The sequence below is a fragment of the Acomys russatus genome, chromosome 23, assembly GCF_903995435.1.
Source record: "Acomys russatus chromosome 23, mAcoRus1.1, whole genome shotgun sequence".
Classification (NCBI taxonomy): Eukaryota; Metazoa; Chordata; class Mammalia; order Rodentia; family Muridae; genus Acomys; species Acomys russatus.
The window spans coordinates 32,885,776-32,904,274 of record NC_067159.1 but is presented as its reverse complement, the minus strand read 5'-3'; the positions used below and the strand labels follow the sequence as shown (position 1 = coordinate 32,904,274).

The 18,499-nt window shown below is 47.9% G+C and overlaps 1 protein-coding gene across 1 annotated transcript in view; it reads left to right on the top strand.

Moving 5' to 3' along the window:
• The window catches only part of Hadh (hydroxyacyl-CoA dehydrogenase), a 44,730-nt gene extending 26,771 nt beyond the window's left edge, over positions 1–17,959 (top strand). The window contains exons 4-8 of the mRNA XM_051165579.1: positions 1,742–1,868; positions 5,638–5,727; positions 8,738–8,810; positions 16,133–16,249; positions 17,636–17,959. Of these exons, the coding sequence (XP_051021536.1) occupies positions 1,742–1,868; positions 5,638–5,727; positions 8,738–8,810; positions 16,133–16,249; positions 17,636–17,754 (526 nt within the window). The 3' untranslated portion in view covers positions 17,755–17,959. The remainder of the gene's footprint in view (positions 1–1,741; positions 1,869–5,637; positions 5,728–8,737; positions 8,811–16,132; positions 16,250–17,635) is intronic.
• The last annotated feature ends 540 nt before the right edge of the window (positions 17,960–18,499 follow it).

Genomic DNA, 18,499 nt, shown 5'->3' with positions numbered 1-18,499 from the left:
GGGGCTGGCTTACAGTTTTCAGAGGTTTAGTTCATTACCATCATGGCGGGATGCATGGCAGCGTGCGGGCAGACATGGTGCTGGAGAGGCAGCTGAGAGTTCCGTATCTGGGGCTACAGACGACAGGAAGAGTGAGTCACTAGGCCTGGCTTGAGCTTCTGAAACCCCAAAGCCCACCCCCAAGTGACACACTTCCTCCAACAAGGCCACGCCTACTCCAACAAGGCCACACCTCCAACAAGGCCACTCCCTATGAGTCCCATGGCCTACTTGGCCACATTTCTCCCTTCTTAGAGCTGAAGGATGGAGTAAGATTATAATAAAACGTAATTCTCAGGGAAATGCTGGTGATCTGTGGCTCTAGAGAAACACTTACATGTTAGCTTACAGGGCTGTAAATCTGTATGTCCCCGTGGCTGGGAGGCCCTGCGTCTTCCTCCTGTCTTGCCTTCTGTACAGCGCTCTGCTGGTCATGTGCATTTAGCGTTTCAGAAACATAGCGACAAAGAGGACACTCCTAGTAATCAGGGTTGGGTTTCAAGTCAGCACAGAGCCTGGCAATGTAATCAAACTCAGGCTGGTCTACAAAAAGTGTAAGCAGTTTGTTCTTGATGCAAGGAGGTCACTTAGTGGCAGTGAAAGGTCCAACTGCCCCCTGATGTCGGTGGAAGGTAATGAGAGGAGGGGATGGGGGTGGGGGGTGGGATGAGGTCAGGAGGCTGACCCCGTCCCACCACGTTTTCTGTCTGACCTTTGGAAGTCCTGAGGTTTAAAACCCGTGTCACTTAAGGGTCTTGGGGTAGAAAATTTTGACCATCTTCCCAGTAGGAATTAGGTTTTAAATAGCCTGCCATGAAGGTTGAAAAGAGTAGATCTACAAAGCAGGCTCTCCTGAGCTGAGGCCTCAGAGGTCTTCATCCTTTACCTGCCTGCCCACTTCAGCATCTTCCCACAGTCGCCAAAGGCAGTGTCTTCTTCTGTAGTCTAAGATGACAGCCACCAACTCACAGCCCTGCCTCAGGCATCACGCACTAGGATTACATGTACATATGAGCACTCTCAGGCTGTCCTTTCCTTTCACCTCACCCTTCTCTCCTTTCCAAATTACTGCCTTCTTTTCTCCTCAGCTGCCCTCTTCCTGCCTGCCCTTGACTTTAACAGGAACCCCTAGAGAGAATCTGGCCAATAAGGGCCAATAAGGGCCACTATGACCAGCTCCAACTGTGCGGAAGGGCATCCTGCCGGTTTGTTAGTTATCCACAAGGTGGCGCTGTAGGAAAGCCTAGCGTCCAGCCGGAGGAGGATTTACCTGGGTGCCTTTGGCACCCTCACATTACTCTGGTCTTAATAAATTAAATTTTGAGAGGAGAAAAGAAAAGAACTGGATCCGGTCAATGAGTATGGAATTTGTAAGTTGATAAGTTAATGTTTACAGTTTTTATCCTTCTTCCACTAGTCTGATCGTCCCACTAACCGCTACCATTTCTTTCCCTCACATACCATGAAAATTAACTAGTACATGTAGATGAGAGAGCTTGACTTCCTACAAATTAAGGAAAACTTGATGAAGATTATGTCTAGGGAGCTGGTAAGGTAGCTTAAAATTCAGGGATTTAAAATAAAAATGTGATAACTTGATTTCAGCCGCTTGTGTAGACTTGCCTTTTGACTGACTTCCCCAGGGGGGGTGTGGGGGGCACATGGGACTCACTCTGGTTCTCCACGGTTGTTCTCTCCACAGACACACAATCTTTGCCAGCAACACCTCCTCTTTGCAGATCACAAGCATAGCCAATGCCACCACCAGACAAGACCGATTTGCCGGCCTCCATTTTTTCAACCCAGTGCCGATGATGAAGCTTGTGGAGGTCAGTGCGCACCCGGCCCTGCGCCTTTCGCTCTCCGCCTTTGCGCTCTTGGCTTGCCGAGTCTTGCTGACCTTCCCATTGGGGGATTATGTTGTGTGAAACTGAACGGGAGCCTGGAAGGTCACCCTTTTGTTTTTCCCTTGTCACAATTTGGCCTCCTCAGGACCAAAGAAAGAAAATGCTGCTCGTACCTAGGAAGGCACCTCTGCTTTGCTTCTTTGTGTTCCCGTGTTTGTCATTGAGCTGTTTGTGTCAGGGCCAATGGCAGTGCTGACAGGGACATCAGACGGAGAGGGACACTAAGGGTCACTGATATGAGAGAGCTATGACCTGTAGACTTCCATACTGTCTTGCTGAAATCAGATTGCTCCATGCTAAGGATGCAGTGCTTGTCCGGCATCATGAACTCACTTGTCTGTCACTCCTGGCATGAGTTCTGGTCCCAAGCAGCATTCCTTTAATATTGTCTTAGGTGAGGCACAGCTCCATGCTGCGAACAGAATTTTTTTTTCATTTTCGAGACAAGGTTTCTCTGTGTAGCCTTGGCTGTCCTGGACTCACTTTGTAGACCAGGCTGACCTCGAACTCACAGCGATCCACCTGCTTCTTCCTCTGGAGTGCTGGGGTTAAAGATGTGCGCCACCATGCCCGGCTGGAACAGAGTTCTTAGAAGCAGCTTCCTGTAGCCTCGAGCCTGCTGACCTCAAAGGCGGGCGGTAGAGGGAAGGGCCAGGCAGGGCTTGCCAGCGTTCCTGTTTGGACTGCTTCAGCTCACTCAAGGGGAAACTCGCTTGAGGGAAATGGAGTCATGATAGACAATTTGTGCTTGGGGTGTGGCAGCGTGCCCTTTCTGGGGGTTAATTACAGGGTCTCTGGGAGAGACGGCTATTAAGGCAGCATTTGGTCTGAGGTTGTGGAGTTACTGCTGTGCGAAGTGTGGGGGACGCTGCCATGTGGAGCCAGGCCGACCTCCAGACACTGGCTGAGGCCTCTGTAGGAGTCGTCTGTGGCTGCCTTCTCTCCCAGCCCTTTGCCTTCCATCCTCCTCACTGCCGATCCCCAACATAAGCATGTTTTATCCTTTCTGGCTGCTTCACATCCGCTTTTTCTCAAGTGCCAGGTCTAGTCTTTCTGCAGTGGGAATTTGACATTGCTCCTCTATTCCTTTAGGCTGGTATTAAGGAACTTAAAAAAAGGGGGGGGGCAGGGCTGGAGAGATGGCTCAGTGTTTAGGAGCACTGGCTGCTCTTCCAAAGGACCTGGGTTCAATTCCCACAGCATCTACATGGCATTTCACAGCTGTCTGTAACTTCAGTCCCAAGGAATCCAGCACTATCTTTGGCCTATGTGAGCACCAGGCATACCCATGGTGTACAGGCAGGCATACACGCAGGCAAAATACATATACATATAAAAAGAATAAATTAAAATTTAGAGAGGATGTGTCCAGTGAAAAGAAGAGGCAGGAGAAATCATGGGGAGGAGAAGGCGCAATTGGCTCTTATGGAACATGCAGCAGAGAGGGGGCAGGGCGGAGGGGGGGCAAAGGTGCTCATCTTAGCACCTAGCAATTCATTGGTTCTAGCGACCAGGTTGGGTATGTTTGCGTTCTGCAGACGGTACCCATTCTGTAGAGTCACTGTAAACAGCAGGACTCTTTCCTACTGCATCCTTGAGAGAAAGGGAATCTATTGGTTAGCAGGTGATGCTTAACAAATGTTATCAGTTTCTAGAAAACATTCTATGGAAGTGTTCCACCCTATTGAGTATTTATAGTTTTTATTAATTTTTGTGAGTTCTCTGAGAATTTCATATGATGCATTTTGATGATATTTACCTACCCCCAACCCCTGCAACCTGTTCCAGGCCCAGCTCTCATTCCTTATCTTCTCAATTTTGTGTCTTTTTTTTTCTTTTTTGTAAATAAAACCCACCAAGTACAGTGTGTATGCAAATACATTGTGTGTATGTGTGCATGTGTGAGTGCTCACGCACGTGCACACATATGGCTTCCCACTGAAGTACATAGACTCTTGGGTGTGTGGCTTCCCACTGGAGTATAATTGACTTCCCAGGGGCCACACCCTTAAAGAAAGCCTACCCCCCAGATCCCAGCAGCTGTCAGTCACCACTAATCCCTCCGCTAGGGCTGGGACTTCTTGTCCAACTCCCTATTGATGATGAGCACCAGAAAAAAACAGAGTAGTGAGCCCGGGAGTCCTTCCCTCCCCTCCCCTGCCCTTCCCTCCCTTTCCCTTCCCTTCCCTTCCCTTCCCTTCTCTTCCCTTCCCTTCCCTTTCCTTCCCTTGGGGCAGTGCTTGTGTTGGGGCTGTAGGTTACCCTTGGAGGCTGCCCTTTGTTAAAAGAAGGAGCAATGATGCATTCATCCTCTTTACAGAACTCCCAGACCTCAGCCTCTGCCTCCTTTAAGTCAGCAACTTACCTTGAAGATCCGAAGCTGGCAGCTTTTGTCCCAGGTTCTGATCTGACACCAGGCCTTTTCGGGTTCCCTCAGAAGAGTCTGAAGTGTTTCTGGTCCATTCTGTCCTCCTCACCTCTTGGAGCTTGTTTCTGTTTCTGCCCAACCCCTGCTTCCTGGCCTGTTATGTCGCACCACCCGCTGCAACATGGGCTCTCCTATACTTTATATGTTGCTCCCTTAATCCCTGCGCAGACTTGTTCATTTAGTCAGAGTATCTTCTTACATGGGAGAAGAGAAGGAGACGCCTGTTGAGGGTCTGCTATACAAGTTAAGATGCCTCATTATGACTCTAGTTGATGCTCCTTACTGACAGTTAACATATTTGTGTCGTATGTGTTATGTATAATCATGTCAGGCACTTCCCATGTACCAAATCTAATTCCCGACAAATGATCCCGAGAGCTACAGTTGGGGTCACCTCTTCTAGATTCCAGTGGGGTCACCTCTTCTAGGAGCTGTGCCCTGTGTGTCAGGAAGGTTGTCACCAGCCCCAGTGGCAGCCCCAGTTGAGGGGGGTCCTACGGGGAAAAGGGGGAAAGAAAGCATTCCTCTCTGAGGTGCAGGGGCCTGTGAGCTGGGTCCTCTGTGTGGGAGCGGGTGGCACAGTGAGACGGGTACTCACGTAAGAATCTAGGAGGCTGTGACTTAGGCATGTCAGCCCTCATCTGCAGCAGAGGTGGGTTCCATGCAGAGAACCTTAAGAACAGCCACCACCCTCCCCACCCATGGCACCAGTTTCCACCCTGCAGCCTTTAACAGTGAAAGGAACCAGAGCGGGTGTCTCCTGGGCTCGCTCTTCCGGTAGGCACCATGATGTGGCGCTTTACGCTTTACCCTTAGTCTCTTTCTTACTTCAGCTCCTTGATGTGGACAGAGTGGTTTTAATGTCACTTCAGCTTCGAGAAAACATGCCCCGTGTCCCATGCCACTAGGTGTGGTAAGTGGTGCAGCTGGGTCTGACTCTTGAGACACCTGCATCACTGAAATGCCTCAAAGGCTCCCTCCCCAACTCCCCCCCCACCTCCTCCCTCCCTCCCCACCCCCTCCTGCTGCACAATACTGGCTTTGAACCCTTGGGCTTGTGTATTCTGCAGACTCCAGGGTCTTGAATGGGCATTTGGGCCAACGTTCTGCTTCTACTCAAGACATCTACTGTGCTAAGACTAAAGATGTTTTTGTCACCTGTGTCACTTTGTCACCCGTGTTAACCTTTGATTCAGCTTTCTCAAACTATTCTACTGCTTCTCAGTCCTCCCTGGTCGTAATTCCCTGCTTTGCAATTTCCAGGTTATTAAAACACCGATGACCAGCCAGAAGACCTTTGAATCTCTGGTGGACTTTTGTAAAACCTTAGGAAAGCATCCTGTTTCCTGCAAGGTAAAGCGTGGCTTTGTGTTTCTTCTGTCTGTCTTTTGTTACTATAGTAAAACACCCAAGGCAGGTAACTATGAAGGTGGGGCCGGTGAGATATTCTTTAGCTTGTAATTCTAGAACTTTCGAGGGCAGCATGCCTGTATCTGTTGAGCTCTAGTGAAGACCTCATGGCTAGTGGAGTCACAGTGGCCAGAGATCACTCGGGAGGAAGGAGCACATCTTTTTTTTTTTTTAATTTTTTAAAATTAATTTATTCTTGTTACATCTCAATGGTTTCCCATCCCTTGTATCCTCCCATTCTTCCCTCCCTCCCATTTTCCCATTATTCCCCTCCCCTATGACTGTTCCTGAGGGGGATTACCTCCCCGTGTTTATGCTCATAGGGTATCAAGTCTCTTCTTGGTAACCTGCTGTCCTTCCTCTGAGTGCCACCAGGTCTCCCCCTCCAGGGGACATGGTCAAATGTGAGGCACCAGAGTACGTGAGAAAGTCATATCCCACTCTCCACTCAGCTGTGGAGAATGTTCTGACCATTGGCTAGATCTGGGTAGGGGTTTAAAGTTTACCACCTGTATTCTCCTTGGCTGGTGTCTTAGTTTGAGCGGGACCCCTAGGCCCAAATCTGGCTATAGGAGCACATCTTTGTACAGCAAGTTAGAGGGCTGCTCGGCTCAGGTCACTGGGAGGAACTCTCCAAGAAGGCAGTGGTCTCTTCCGGGGCCCAAGTCTTAAGTGATCTAAGTATCTTGCCTCTGGGGCTAATCTCTTCCAGGAGGCCAAACTCCCAACACATGAACCCCTGGGGGATGGACTTCAACTAGCTTGGAAAAGAGGTGATTGTACGTGGATGCTTCCAGGAGAACGGTGCTCATAGACAATGTGACTCCTGGGCTCTGCTGACAACAGGCCTCCCCATGTCCTGGAAGGGCCAGGCTGTGCTGTATTGTAGTCTGGAGGCCAAGAAACCAGACTCCAACCAAAGCCAAGCCCAATGCCACCACATGTGTATTTTGAGATCTGAGTGGAGCCAGGCTTCGGTTAAACTGAAGACTCAGAGATCCATCTGGGCCCTGACTCCTGCCTGTTTTGTTTAATAAAGTATATAAGAAAATAAGATGATAAGATACCAGGATGCCAGGCAGCAGATACTATGTTGTAGAAGAGTTTATTAAATGAGCATGGGGAGAGAAGGAAAAGGGAGAGGGGTACCCCAGAGAGAGACAGAGACAGAGGCAGGAAGAGTGAGAAGAAGAGAGAGGAAGAGGAAGAGGGAGGAGAAAGAGAGACCTCCTTAAGGGTCTGTTCTTTTATATGGCTCTGGGCAGGGCCACGCCCCCATGTCAGATAAGCAGTGACATCACAGGTAGGCGGGCTGAAGCAGAATCCTAACACTGCCTATTGGACAGCTATGCGTTTATGAACAGTTTCTGTGCCTCTATCAGTTTTAGCAATTTCTGACCCTTGAGAATTAGAAGCTTGTCTGTCAAACCCAGTTTAGTGGACACAAAACCCTAGCAGAAAACAGAGGGCTGGCTTCTGGAAAGAACACTGCAGACAGTTATGGGGGTGCTGAGACAGGAGGACACCAACCTGGCTGAAGGGCATTAAGGAGGTGTTTCTCAGTGGCATGCAGAGCTTTTCTGTAAGAAAACAAGATTGAACCCTCAGAGGTTCTGGCTGCTCTTCCAGAGGTCATGAGGTCAATTCCCAGCAACCACATAGTGTCTTACAACCATCTATAAAGTGATCTGATTCCCCCTTCTGCAGGCAGAGCTCTGTATACATAATAAATTAAAAAAAAAAGAAAAGAAAAGAAAACAAGATTGTATAGAATACAAACTTGACCTACACACACGCACACACATACACAAGCACACACACATACACACACGCACGCACGCACACACATACACGCGCACACATACACACGCACACATACACACACACACTACACCACACCACCCAGTTCTTAAGAGACCCTGTGGCTCTGAGTGCTTTGCTTCTGCATAACTCTGGGCCGGGTGAGCCTGCCTGCTGACGTGATAGCCACGTTACCTTCAGCCTCTCCCCTTGTATTAATTCTTCCTGGGTTTCACATATATGGTAGCCACATAGAACGAGGATCATAATGCTTCTGTGAGAGACAGTACATACAATTACATGTTACATAACAAAATGTTCCTGTTAGAGACACATGGTGTGTGTACCAGTGACCCCGTAATACACAAGAGCCGAGAAGACCCTGTCACTCAGAGTACTAACACGGGACCGATGGTGCTTCCAGCTGTTTAGAGGCAGGGCACACACCACTGTGTGTGGTTCATTACCTGAAAACAGACAGTGGCATTACTGGTTTACATGTCTGTTACAACACAGTTTTCTTCCCTTCTATTTTTTGAATGAAGACATGTAGAGCAGCTTCAGGTGGCTCTTGGGTGCTCTTTCTGGAGGGGAAAACTCACTTCTGGCTCAAGCCAGTTGCCACACAGGCGTTGCGTTCACTTTGTATGTGGTGTGTTTTCTGTTTCCTGCCCTGTCCTGACCTTGACAGTAAACCTGATGTTGAAGGGTGCATTTCGGCTGTTAAGAAAACATCGTGGTGTCATTAGTACTCTTCTGGCTAAGGTGCTGTCTGTGGAGGCAGTGGCAGGTCTTGCTTTCTGTGTGCTGGAGCAAAGGAGCTTTTGGACCCTGTTGCCATGATGGCCAGTTAGTGCGGCGTGCAGCTGGGTTAGCTCTGAGGTACACTGAGATGACCCAGGGATAGCTCTGGGAACCTGGGCAATGCTACTCCTTGGATGAGTGCTTGAAACTAAGCTGATTCCTGAGAGGGAAGTAGAGGTCAGAAGCGGGACTGTTGCTGTGTGGGACAGGAAGGGACTTCCCAGCGTGTTTTGAAGATGTGACTGGCATAAGCACAGGCAGCACAGTCCAGCATGAGAGGCGATGTCTGTACTGAACAAAAGGCCAAGCTTATCAAAAAGTCACTGTCTTTCTCTCTCCTCTGCCACAGGACACTCCAGGCTTTATCGTGAACCGTCTCTTGGTGCCATATCTCATAGAGGCCATCAGACTTCATGAGCGAGGTACGTGTCCCAGGCCAGGCTAAGGCCTGCAGCTCTCAGGCTGTGTGCAGGAGGGGTGGGCTGTGCAGGGCCTGGGGAGGGGCTTTCTTTCTGCTTTGCAGCTCTGCATGACTAAGCTTTGCCTTTGTCACCCAGTATCTTTGTCACTGGGTTCTGAGGGTCCCAGACCTCCCTGTGAGCCTCTGTGCTAATCCAGACTGCAGCAATGGTGTCGGTGGTGCAGGACTCAGTTGTGGAACTCTGCTTTAAGTTTACTGTGTATGGTGGGGGTGGTGGGTGGGTGGGGGGCGGGTGATGAAGAGATGACTCAGCTTTTGAGAATGTCCTGCTCTTCCAAAAGGCCCAAGATCGAGTCCCACCACCCATGGTGGGCAGCTCATACCTACCTGTGAGTCCAGCTCCAGGGGATCTAAAATCCTCTTCCCAGCCTGCGCGCGCGCACACACACACACACACACACACACACACCACACTACTACAAATAGTAAGAATTAGCTGCTTTCAAAATTGATAGTATTGATAGTAGCCTGGCATGGTGGTGCACATCTTTAATCCCAGCACTCGGGAGGCAGAGGCAGGTGGATCACTGTGAGTTCGAGGCCAGCCTGGTCTACAAAGTGAGTCCAGGACAGCCAAGGCTACACAGAGAAACCCTGTCTTGATAAACTAAAAAAAACAAAACAAAACAAAACACAAAACTGATAGTAATGGAAAAATAACCAGAGTAGAAGTTGTTTTTATGTTTTTTTTTTTTTTTAAAGATTTGTTCATTTATTATTTGTACAGTATTCTACCTGCCAGAAGAGGGCACCAGATCTCATTATAGATGGTTGCGAGCTACCCTGTGGTTGCTGGGAATTGAACTCAGGGCCTTTGGAAGAACAGACAAATGCTCTTAACCTCTGAGCCATCTCTCCAGCCCTAAGGTGTTTTAATGTAGAAAACCTGTGACTGACTGTATGACAGGAGATGGGAAATGAATGACAGAGCTAATGCATGGCAAAGATATTGTCTTTATTGAAAAATGTCATGGAGGCTGGAGAGATGGCTGAGAGGTTAAGAGCACTGACTGCTCTTCCAGAGGTTCTAAGTTCAATTCCCAGCAACCACATGGTGTCTCATAACCATCTATAATGTGATCTGGTGCCCTCTTCTGGGGTGCAAGCAGAATGCTGTATACATAATAAATAAATAAATCTTAAAAAAAAAAAAAAGAAAAGAAAAACGTCATGAAGCACTGTTCTACACCTCATGAATGTTCTAAAATGCCTCCATCTCTTAAAAAAAACACTGGTTATTTGTGCACATGTGTGTGTGTGTGTGCTCATTTGTGTGTGTGTGTATGCACACATGCCTGCATATCATGCCATGGTGTATCATGTGTGAAGATCAGAAGACAACTTTGTGGGGTCAGTTCTCTCCTATGCTTATGCAGATGCTGAGAAGCAAGCTCAGGTTTCCAGGCTTGCGTGGCAAACACTTTTACCTGCTGAGCCACCTCTCTGGCCCTACGGCCTTTCTAAGGTTGGCAAAGAGTGACTTTGCCTGCTGTAGAAACAGAAGGCTCAGGACACTGTGGTTAGAATGGATTCTTGCTCTCCCTGCCTGGCTTCTTTCCCATTTCGGAGAGGGAAAGTGTTATGTCTCCTGAAGGCAAGCAAGCTGCAAGGACTGTGCTACCACAGGTGCCATGCAATGTGATGCTAGCGACTTCATTTACAAATACTCTCCAGAATGCCATTTCCCGAACAAAGCATTTACAGCAGCTCTTCTCAGCAGATGAAAGCACGTTTGCTCCTCAAAACTGCCTTTAAATATTAAACTTGCCTCCGTGCTTTATGGAAGCAGTTGCCTGCTTTTTACTCCAAGATCAAACCAACACTTCTATGTTTATCTTCAACAAATGTGCCTAATTACACCTCAAAGAAAGTATGTGGCATTTTGGCCTACGTTGAAAGACATTCCAGTTTTTTGTTTTGTTTTTGTTTTGTTTTCTTTTGTTCTCTCTCTCTCTCTCTCCCTCTCTCTCTCTCTCTCTCTCTCTCTCTCTCTCTCTCTCTCTCTCTCTCTCTCTCTCTGTCTGTGTGTGTTCCCCCTAATAAATGTAATGTTTCAGAATGTAGCACCTCCTCATGGTGGCTTTCTCTCTGAAGCACGCTGTGCTTTCAGACCGTTCCCATGTGCCAAGTATCAGAGGCTCATCTGAAAACCGTGCTCTTCACTCCCATTGCCCCTTGCCAGTACCAGCCACCTCTATGTTGCCTCAGGAAAAGCAGGACCTGGCTCCCAGAGGATGCTTCAATTTGCTCTTGCTCTTTCTCTGGGTGTGGGAGAGGGGGCCTGTCATTGCTGGTCCTGTGGCCTCTCTCTCTTTCTCTCTCCTCTCTCTCTCTCTCTCTCTCTCTCTCTCTGTAGCTTTCTGGATCCTGTGCCAGACCCTCTGTCCTTCCTGAAGTCACTAAGTGTCATGTGGGTACAGGTCTACAGCACCTCATGGTGTGCTCTTACATCCCCTTTGCCCCTCGCTGTAAACCTGGCCAACACTGGCAAGTGCTCAGATGCATGCCCAGACCCCTGGCTTCATCCACATCTCTGCTTTTTCACTGAAGGCTCTAGATCTTCCGACTCTTGCTGCTTGTCACCTTTGGTGCTTGGCTGTCTTCTTTGTTCCCTTTCTCCTCCAGCCCTACCTCCTCCTGCCAGGAGGCTCAGCCAGGCAGCCATCCTGGTTACTACATGTCTTTCTTAGGTCTGTCTCCTCCACTGTGCTTGCTGTGCTAGTGCTAGGTTGCCAAGAAAATGGAGGAGACACTGCTCCCTGTTTCTGTCTACACACCCCGCTGGGGCCTGGCCTCAGCCGGTGCTCTGGTTTTTTTCCTAACTCCTTTGGGGAGAATTTTTTTGTTCTACGCTATTGACATACTGTGTGTATATGTGTGTCTGTGTGTTTGTCTGTGTCTTCTGTGTATGTCTGTGTGTGTGTCTGTGTGTCTGTGTGTGTATGTCTGTATGTGTGTATTTCTGTGTGTGTGTATGTCTGTATGTGTGTATATCTGTGTGTTTGCCTGTGTGTGTATGTCTGTATGTGTGTATATCTGTGTGTTTGCCTGTGTGTGTATGTCTGTATGTGTGTATATCTGTGTGTTTGCCTGTGTGTGTGTCTGTGTGTATGTCTGTATGTGTGTGTGTATCTGTGTGTGTATGTCTGTATGTGTGTATGTCTGTATGTGTATATGTCTGTGTGTGTCTGTGTGTGTATGTCTGTATGTGTATATGTCTCTCTGTGTGTGTCTGTGTCTCTGTGTATATGTCTGTGTTTGTGTGTGTATGTCTGTATGTGTATATGTCTGTGTGTGTGTGTGTGTGTGTCTGTGTCTCTGTGTATATGTCTGTGTTTGTGTGTGTATGTCTGTATGTGTATATGTCTCTGTGTGTGTGTGTGTCTGTGTCTCTGTGTATGTTTGTGTGTGTGTGTGTGTCTGTATGTCTCTGTGTATATATCTGTGTGTATCTGTGTCTTTTGTGTATATGTTTGTGTGTGTGTATGTGTTGGGGGATCCCTGCAGGTTAGCGAATGCTATTGTGATGGTAGAACCTGTAGAAGGATGTGTGGGAGACTGGTTAGTCAAGGGCTTAGAGAGCTGAGCTGCCAGTTAGTACACCATGAGTGCGTACCACATCTCTCCCACTTCGTGTAGAAAGAATCTCCTGGAGGCTCACCGTATTTCTGACCTCCGAGAGCCTCCTGTGGAAGGCCTTCTGTGTGTCTTAGCTGTGTGCTGTCCATGGCGTCACTCCTTCAGGCTGATGGAGGCGCTGGTCAAGTCCCAGCTCTGAAAGTCAGAGTGGTGTCGGCTAGGGAACCTGCTGTTCCTCCACCTTGTCCCCTTACTCAGCTCCAAAATGGTGGCCAGGGTGCATGGTTAGTTCTTCGTAAGAAGGCTGTGCCGTAGCTGGGGAAGTCGTGGGCTGCAGGGCATCCTATTCACTCATAAAAATTCCACAGCCCCAAACTCCCTACCTCACCCAGCCTCAAGTTAAGTACAGCTGTTCTCTGCTAACTTGTGTACAAGCCATGGCTGGAAATTCTTCCTCCTCATCCTCGGACTCTGCCATCACCTCCACATACCTCATTCCATCTTTCTCACAGAGCCCTACATGGTCTCCCTGAGGGCCAAACCAGGCATAATCTCTGCGGTGGTTCTCCCTTGAGCCATTTGCCACCCTTCCTGTGGCATGACACATCTGTCAGAGTCCTCATCTCCATGTCCCCAACAGCTCACTCCAGACAGGGAGTGAGGACTCGGCCATCTGTCAATGAAGGAGTGTCTGGCCAGCCTCCTCTCCTTGCTGGAGCTCCTGCGGGTAATGTTGAGAATGGCCAGCAGGTGGTGCCAGAAAGCCAGAGAAACACTCAACCGTGCCAGCAGGTCCCTGGCTGCAGGCTCCAGTCCCAGGCCTCCAGCCAGCCAGGTTTGGGGGTTTGCTGAGGAAGCTTCTTATTGTCCTGAGTAGAGTTAAGGGCCCCATATTCAGAGGAGCTAGAGAGAGTGAAGCACAGCTTTGTGATTTTTCTTTTTTCTTTTTCTTTTTCTTTTCTTTTCTTTTTTTTTTTTTTTTTTTAATGGAGGGACCATTAGGTTCTTGGACAAGCACTGGGCACCTCAGAATTTGGGAATTACCAACATCTTGTTGTGTCACTTTTCTGTCTTTTTCTCTTCCCCTATTTACTCTGATATGCTTAAGACAGATTTTTTTTTCTTTTTAAAGAATTGTGCTGACTTTGTATACAAGCACTGATTTTTTTTTTTAAGTACTCTGTACCATTCAATACTTTTGGAAACATAGTAATAATCCTCCGGTGAGGGTCTGAGTTGGGAATTATAGCCTTGCCTTTGGGGCCCATAGTCTTTGACTCTGGGTTTGATGAAATAGTTTTGGGTTAAGTTAGATGCTGTTAGATTTCAGTCCCCAGGGCATGTGCATTCTTTTGTAGGGCACTGCCTATTTAAATGAGCAGTCAGTAAGGCTCTGACTGACAACCGTGGGGGCTGTACAGGGGTGATGCGTGCCCTGGCTCCCAGTCCTAGCAGCTACTGTTTCCTGCACTGCAGGGTGGGCATGGGGTGGGATGGGAGGAGAGGCTCTGATCGGAGCCATCTGAACAGAAGCCCGGGGGAAGGAAGAAGCCGAGGCCTGAAGATGTAGGAAGGCTTATTGTCCCAGACCCAGGGCATGACATGCAGGAAGGAGTCCTGGGGCAGGAGCCCGTGAGGGTGTTAGGTCTGGCATCTGGAGGCAGCTTCAGCATTATGGGAGCCTGGCGTGTCCACATCCTGAGCAATGCAAGTGTGATCTGTGGAGTCAGAACCCTGTCCGTACTACATAGCGTGTGCCCTCTCTTGTCCTCTGCGCAAGTGCTGTAGTGTCTGCCTCAGCTCTTTTGAGGTTCCCTTCACGGGTCAGAACCTGGGCCTCAAGGGGCAAGGGTGGACTGGTGAAGTCGGAATGGACCTGTTCGTCTCTGCCCACACATTGTGAGCTGATTCAGATGCTACTGTGTTGCTTTCTCTTGCTCCTCCCATTGTGTCAGCAGCACCTTGAAAACTTGGCCTTTGTCTCTTTGCAAGTGTCTAGTGCCTGCCTGGTACCTAATGAGTACAAACTGCTGCGGAGTGAAGTAAAGCTGAGGCTGTAGCCCAGCGGTAGGACACTCGCTTAGCATGTTGTGACCCTGGCTTCAATTCCCCACCCTGCCATGGGCCCGAGAGGGAAAATGGGCTGTGTGAGACCACCTGGTGAGATTTGTATGTATGCCTATTTTGGCTTTTGTATTTCTTAAAAATTTAAAGTGTGATTTCTTAGAGGCCTCTAACTCTAATTTCTAAAGGATTCGTTTGCTTGCTTGTTTGTTTGTTTAAAGTGTTTGAGTGTGTACGTGGTTCCCACAGAGATGAGAAAGAATTGTTAGATTTTCTGGCACTGGAGTTGTAGATGGTTTTGAGCTGCTATGTGCTGGGAATCGAACCTGGGTCCTCTGCAAAAGCAACAGTTTCTCTTAACCACTGAGCCAACTCTCCAGCAGCTTATCTAACCCTAATTAGTAAAGTATTTAGCCTCACTCAAAGAAAATAATGAGAGAGAGAGAGAGAGAGAGTGTGTGTGTGTGTGTGTGTGTGTGTGTTTATAGGGTCCTACTTGGTCCAGGCTGGTCTGGAACTCACTCTTCTCTTTCTGACATTCCAGGCATGTAATCCTGTGCCACTTTGTGTGGTATCATAATCACCCGAGATTGCACTGACATCCTCCAACATTGTTTTAGTGTTTTTAAGTGTGGCATTTATGATTTGTGGTCTGTATTGTTGAAGAAGAGGCTCCTAGTTAAAACAGCCAATGTTTTTAGGTGTAGAATGCACTGTTTTAACACTTCCTTCAGCTCTGGTATTATTGGCCACTCCTTTATGCTTTGAAGCAAAATTCTGGATAGCCACATTTTATAGGTGGTTCCTGTTTCTGTTTTTGGAGGCAGAATGCATGGTCCTTACGCGGTTGGCTTGACTGTGTGAATGCAGGCCCAGTAGAAAGCTCATTTGTAAAACACAGAATGTTTAAAAATATACACACACAACACAGAAACTGAAACCTAAGCTTATGTGCAGATGTGAGCTTGTATGTGTGCATGTATATATGTGTATATGCACATGTGTGTGTATGTATATGTGTGCATATGTAGGTATGTTTATATGTGCATATGTATATATGTGTGTACATGTGTAGGCATATATGTACACGTGTATATATGTGCGCATGCTTGTATGTGTGCGCATACGTATATATGTATGAACGTGCACATGTATGTGCATGTATAGGTGTACATGTGTATGTATGTGTGTATGTTTGTATGTGTGTGCATATGAATATATGTGTATGCATGCATTGCATATGTGGGTGTATATGTGTAAAGCCCATCCATAAAGGAAAACGCTCTAGTATCAAATGACATTTTTGTGAATGGCTCTAGACCTGGGTAATCTGAGTCTGTTAGGGAGCCGGTGCCCCCAGGGCCGGGCTGCTCGCTCCCTGCACTGGGCAGCAGGACCTAGGTGTCTCCTCATTTGCTGCAGTTGGTTTGACAAGTTTATGACCTGTGTGGCGTGCGATCTGAGACAGAACTCTCACCCACACCGGGAGCATGGACTTTCAGACATTTCCAGAATGTGTGTGTCTACACAACTCTGGTGGTTCTAGATGTTCCAGGGTGGTTTCAGGGACGGGGAGAGGTGAAGGAAGGTGGTGGCAACTCAGGGCCCCTTTCTCCACAGGCGATGCATCTAAGGAGGACATCGACACGGCGATGAAGTTGGGAGCTGGGTACCCCATGGGCCCATTTGAGCTTCTTGACTACGTTGGGCTGGATACTACAAAGTTCATCTTGGATGGTAGGGGCTAAGTCCTTCTCTTTCGTTTGTAAACTGCATTCAATTGGTCTCCAAGAACTATAAATTGCAATGCCAATTAAACAATTACAAGGAATGTTAAGACTTTTTTCAAAGTCTTGCCTTACCTTGTCCGTTTTGTGTTACTGTAGCTAAATGCCTGAGGTAGGATACTTTATAAAGGAAAAAAACAGTGTTTGTTAGTTCCGGTAGCCAGAGATGTTCCAAATGACAAGACACTCCTGGCTTTGTCACAACATGGCAGAGAGCCTAAAAAAACAAAACAGCCAAGTAGAGAAAGGTCTAAGGTATCCCATATAGGTATGGGATGACCCCGGTTTGTTATTGATTGTCTACTCTCTCAAGAAGTAATCTAGTCACTAAATTTGACCCACTCCTGAGAAACGTAAAAGTGCACTAGCATTGGTGGAGCCCCATGAGTTCCCTTCCCGGCTCCACTTCTTGAAGAGGGTTCCAGCACTTTTCACACTGCCACACTGGGAATCACGCTTTCGGGGAACAACAGAAATCCAGCCATAGCAGCAGGCCAGAGATTCGTATTGACAGCTGGCAGGAGGAGGGAGATTTGGAGACAATCATAGGTCCATAGGCGTTTCTCATCTAACTCAGGCCCTGTATGTCCTTAAGTTTCTCCTCCAATAAAAATGCAAGTCAGGACATTGACGGAGGTACGCTGAGTCATGCTGCCACAGGCTGATTTGTGTTACCACCCTTAAAACCAAGCTATTCAGTTATTTTTTTTTTTTTATAAAGGGTAGCGGTTTAGAAGACAGCACAAAAGTCATTAAAAGCTAGACTTCTGAAGTCTAGTGTAGTGTACTATTCCAGCATTTCACCAGAAGCTTTTGTTTTGCTTTGTTTTGTTTTGTTTTGTTTTGTTTTGTTTTTCCAAGACAGGGTTTCTCTGGATAGCCTTGCCTGTCCTGGAACTCACTTTGTAAACCAGGCTGCCCTCCAACTCATAGAGATCTGCCTGCCTCTGCTTCCCAAGGGCTGAGATGAAAAGTGAGTGCCACCACGCCTGGCTCACCAAAAACTTTTAAATATTGGGCAGGAGAAGGGTCTTAGCTGACTTATGTAATTTGAAACTGTATGAGGCTGCAAAATACGCCAGCCGGCGGGAACAATCCAGGATTGAACAAGGATCTGGAAAGCTGCCTGCCTTTTGACAGTTAGTGGGAGAGTCTCTTTGTGCTCTTGGCTTTGCAGGGAATCCTGGGTAGCAAGGCACAGGCAAATAGTGGCACGAGCTCTGGAGGGTCAGTGTCGCCTGTACATGCAAAGCTTGCCTCACGTGTCTGCCGTGGTGGCCCGGCACGCCCTGAGAATACCAAAACTGAAGTAAACCTTTGTCCTTCCTCTCAACAGGGTGGCATGAAATGGACCCAGAGAACCCCCTATTTAAGCCCAGTCCTTCCATGAATGATCTGGTGGCCCAGAAGAAGCTGGGCAAGAAGACGGGAGAGGGATTTTACAAATACAAGTGACGCCGCGGGAGCCCCTCAGCGGCATCTCCAGCCAGCCACAGGACAAGCATGAGCGCGCTCTGGGAGGGGCTTCCGAGGCTTGCCACGGGCTGCTCAGTGGGCCCTCCTTTGTAGGCTCTCTGAAGTAATCATTTGACTAGTTATAATAACGAGATTCCTCCACTGAAATCTAATTCTCTGGTTTAGTCTGTACTCTTCTGCGTTTTTGGTTTTTGTTTTGTTTTGTTTTCCTAAAAAGCTTTAGAAAAAGCCTTGGTGCCTTGGAGCAAACATCTTTTTTTCTGAACCTTGCCGTTTCTTGTAAGAGCCTTGCTCCGACTCATTCACTCATGTCTTCTGAAAAGGAGTATGCTGTGTTTTTCTCCGGGTTGAACCCAGGGAGCAGGAGTCATCGTGCCTACAGATGCATCTAAGGGCAGCAGGCAGGATTATCCCGAGGCCTTGCCTGTCTGGGAACATTTGCAGCCGCCAAGCCTTAGCCTACATTCTGGGCATGACAGAAAATGTACCGTCTTTGTTTATTCCTCCTCAGGCCAGGACTTTTTGAGTGATGGGCAAGAACTTGGGTTTTGGGGAAAGGCCTGTCTCTGGCCATTCAAATCTTAACCGTGGCTATCCATCTCTTTTTTTTTTTTTTTTTTCCATGAAAAATCAGTGCTATGAAGTGCCTATGAATTGACTCTACCAAGATGCAGTCTTTTAATCTGTCAAAAATTGGAATAGGGATAAATAAACGTGTATACCT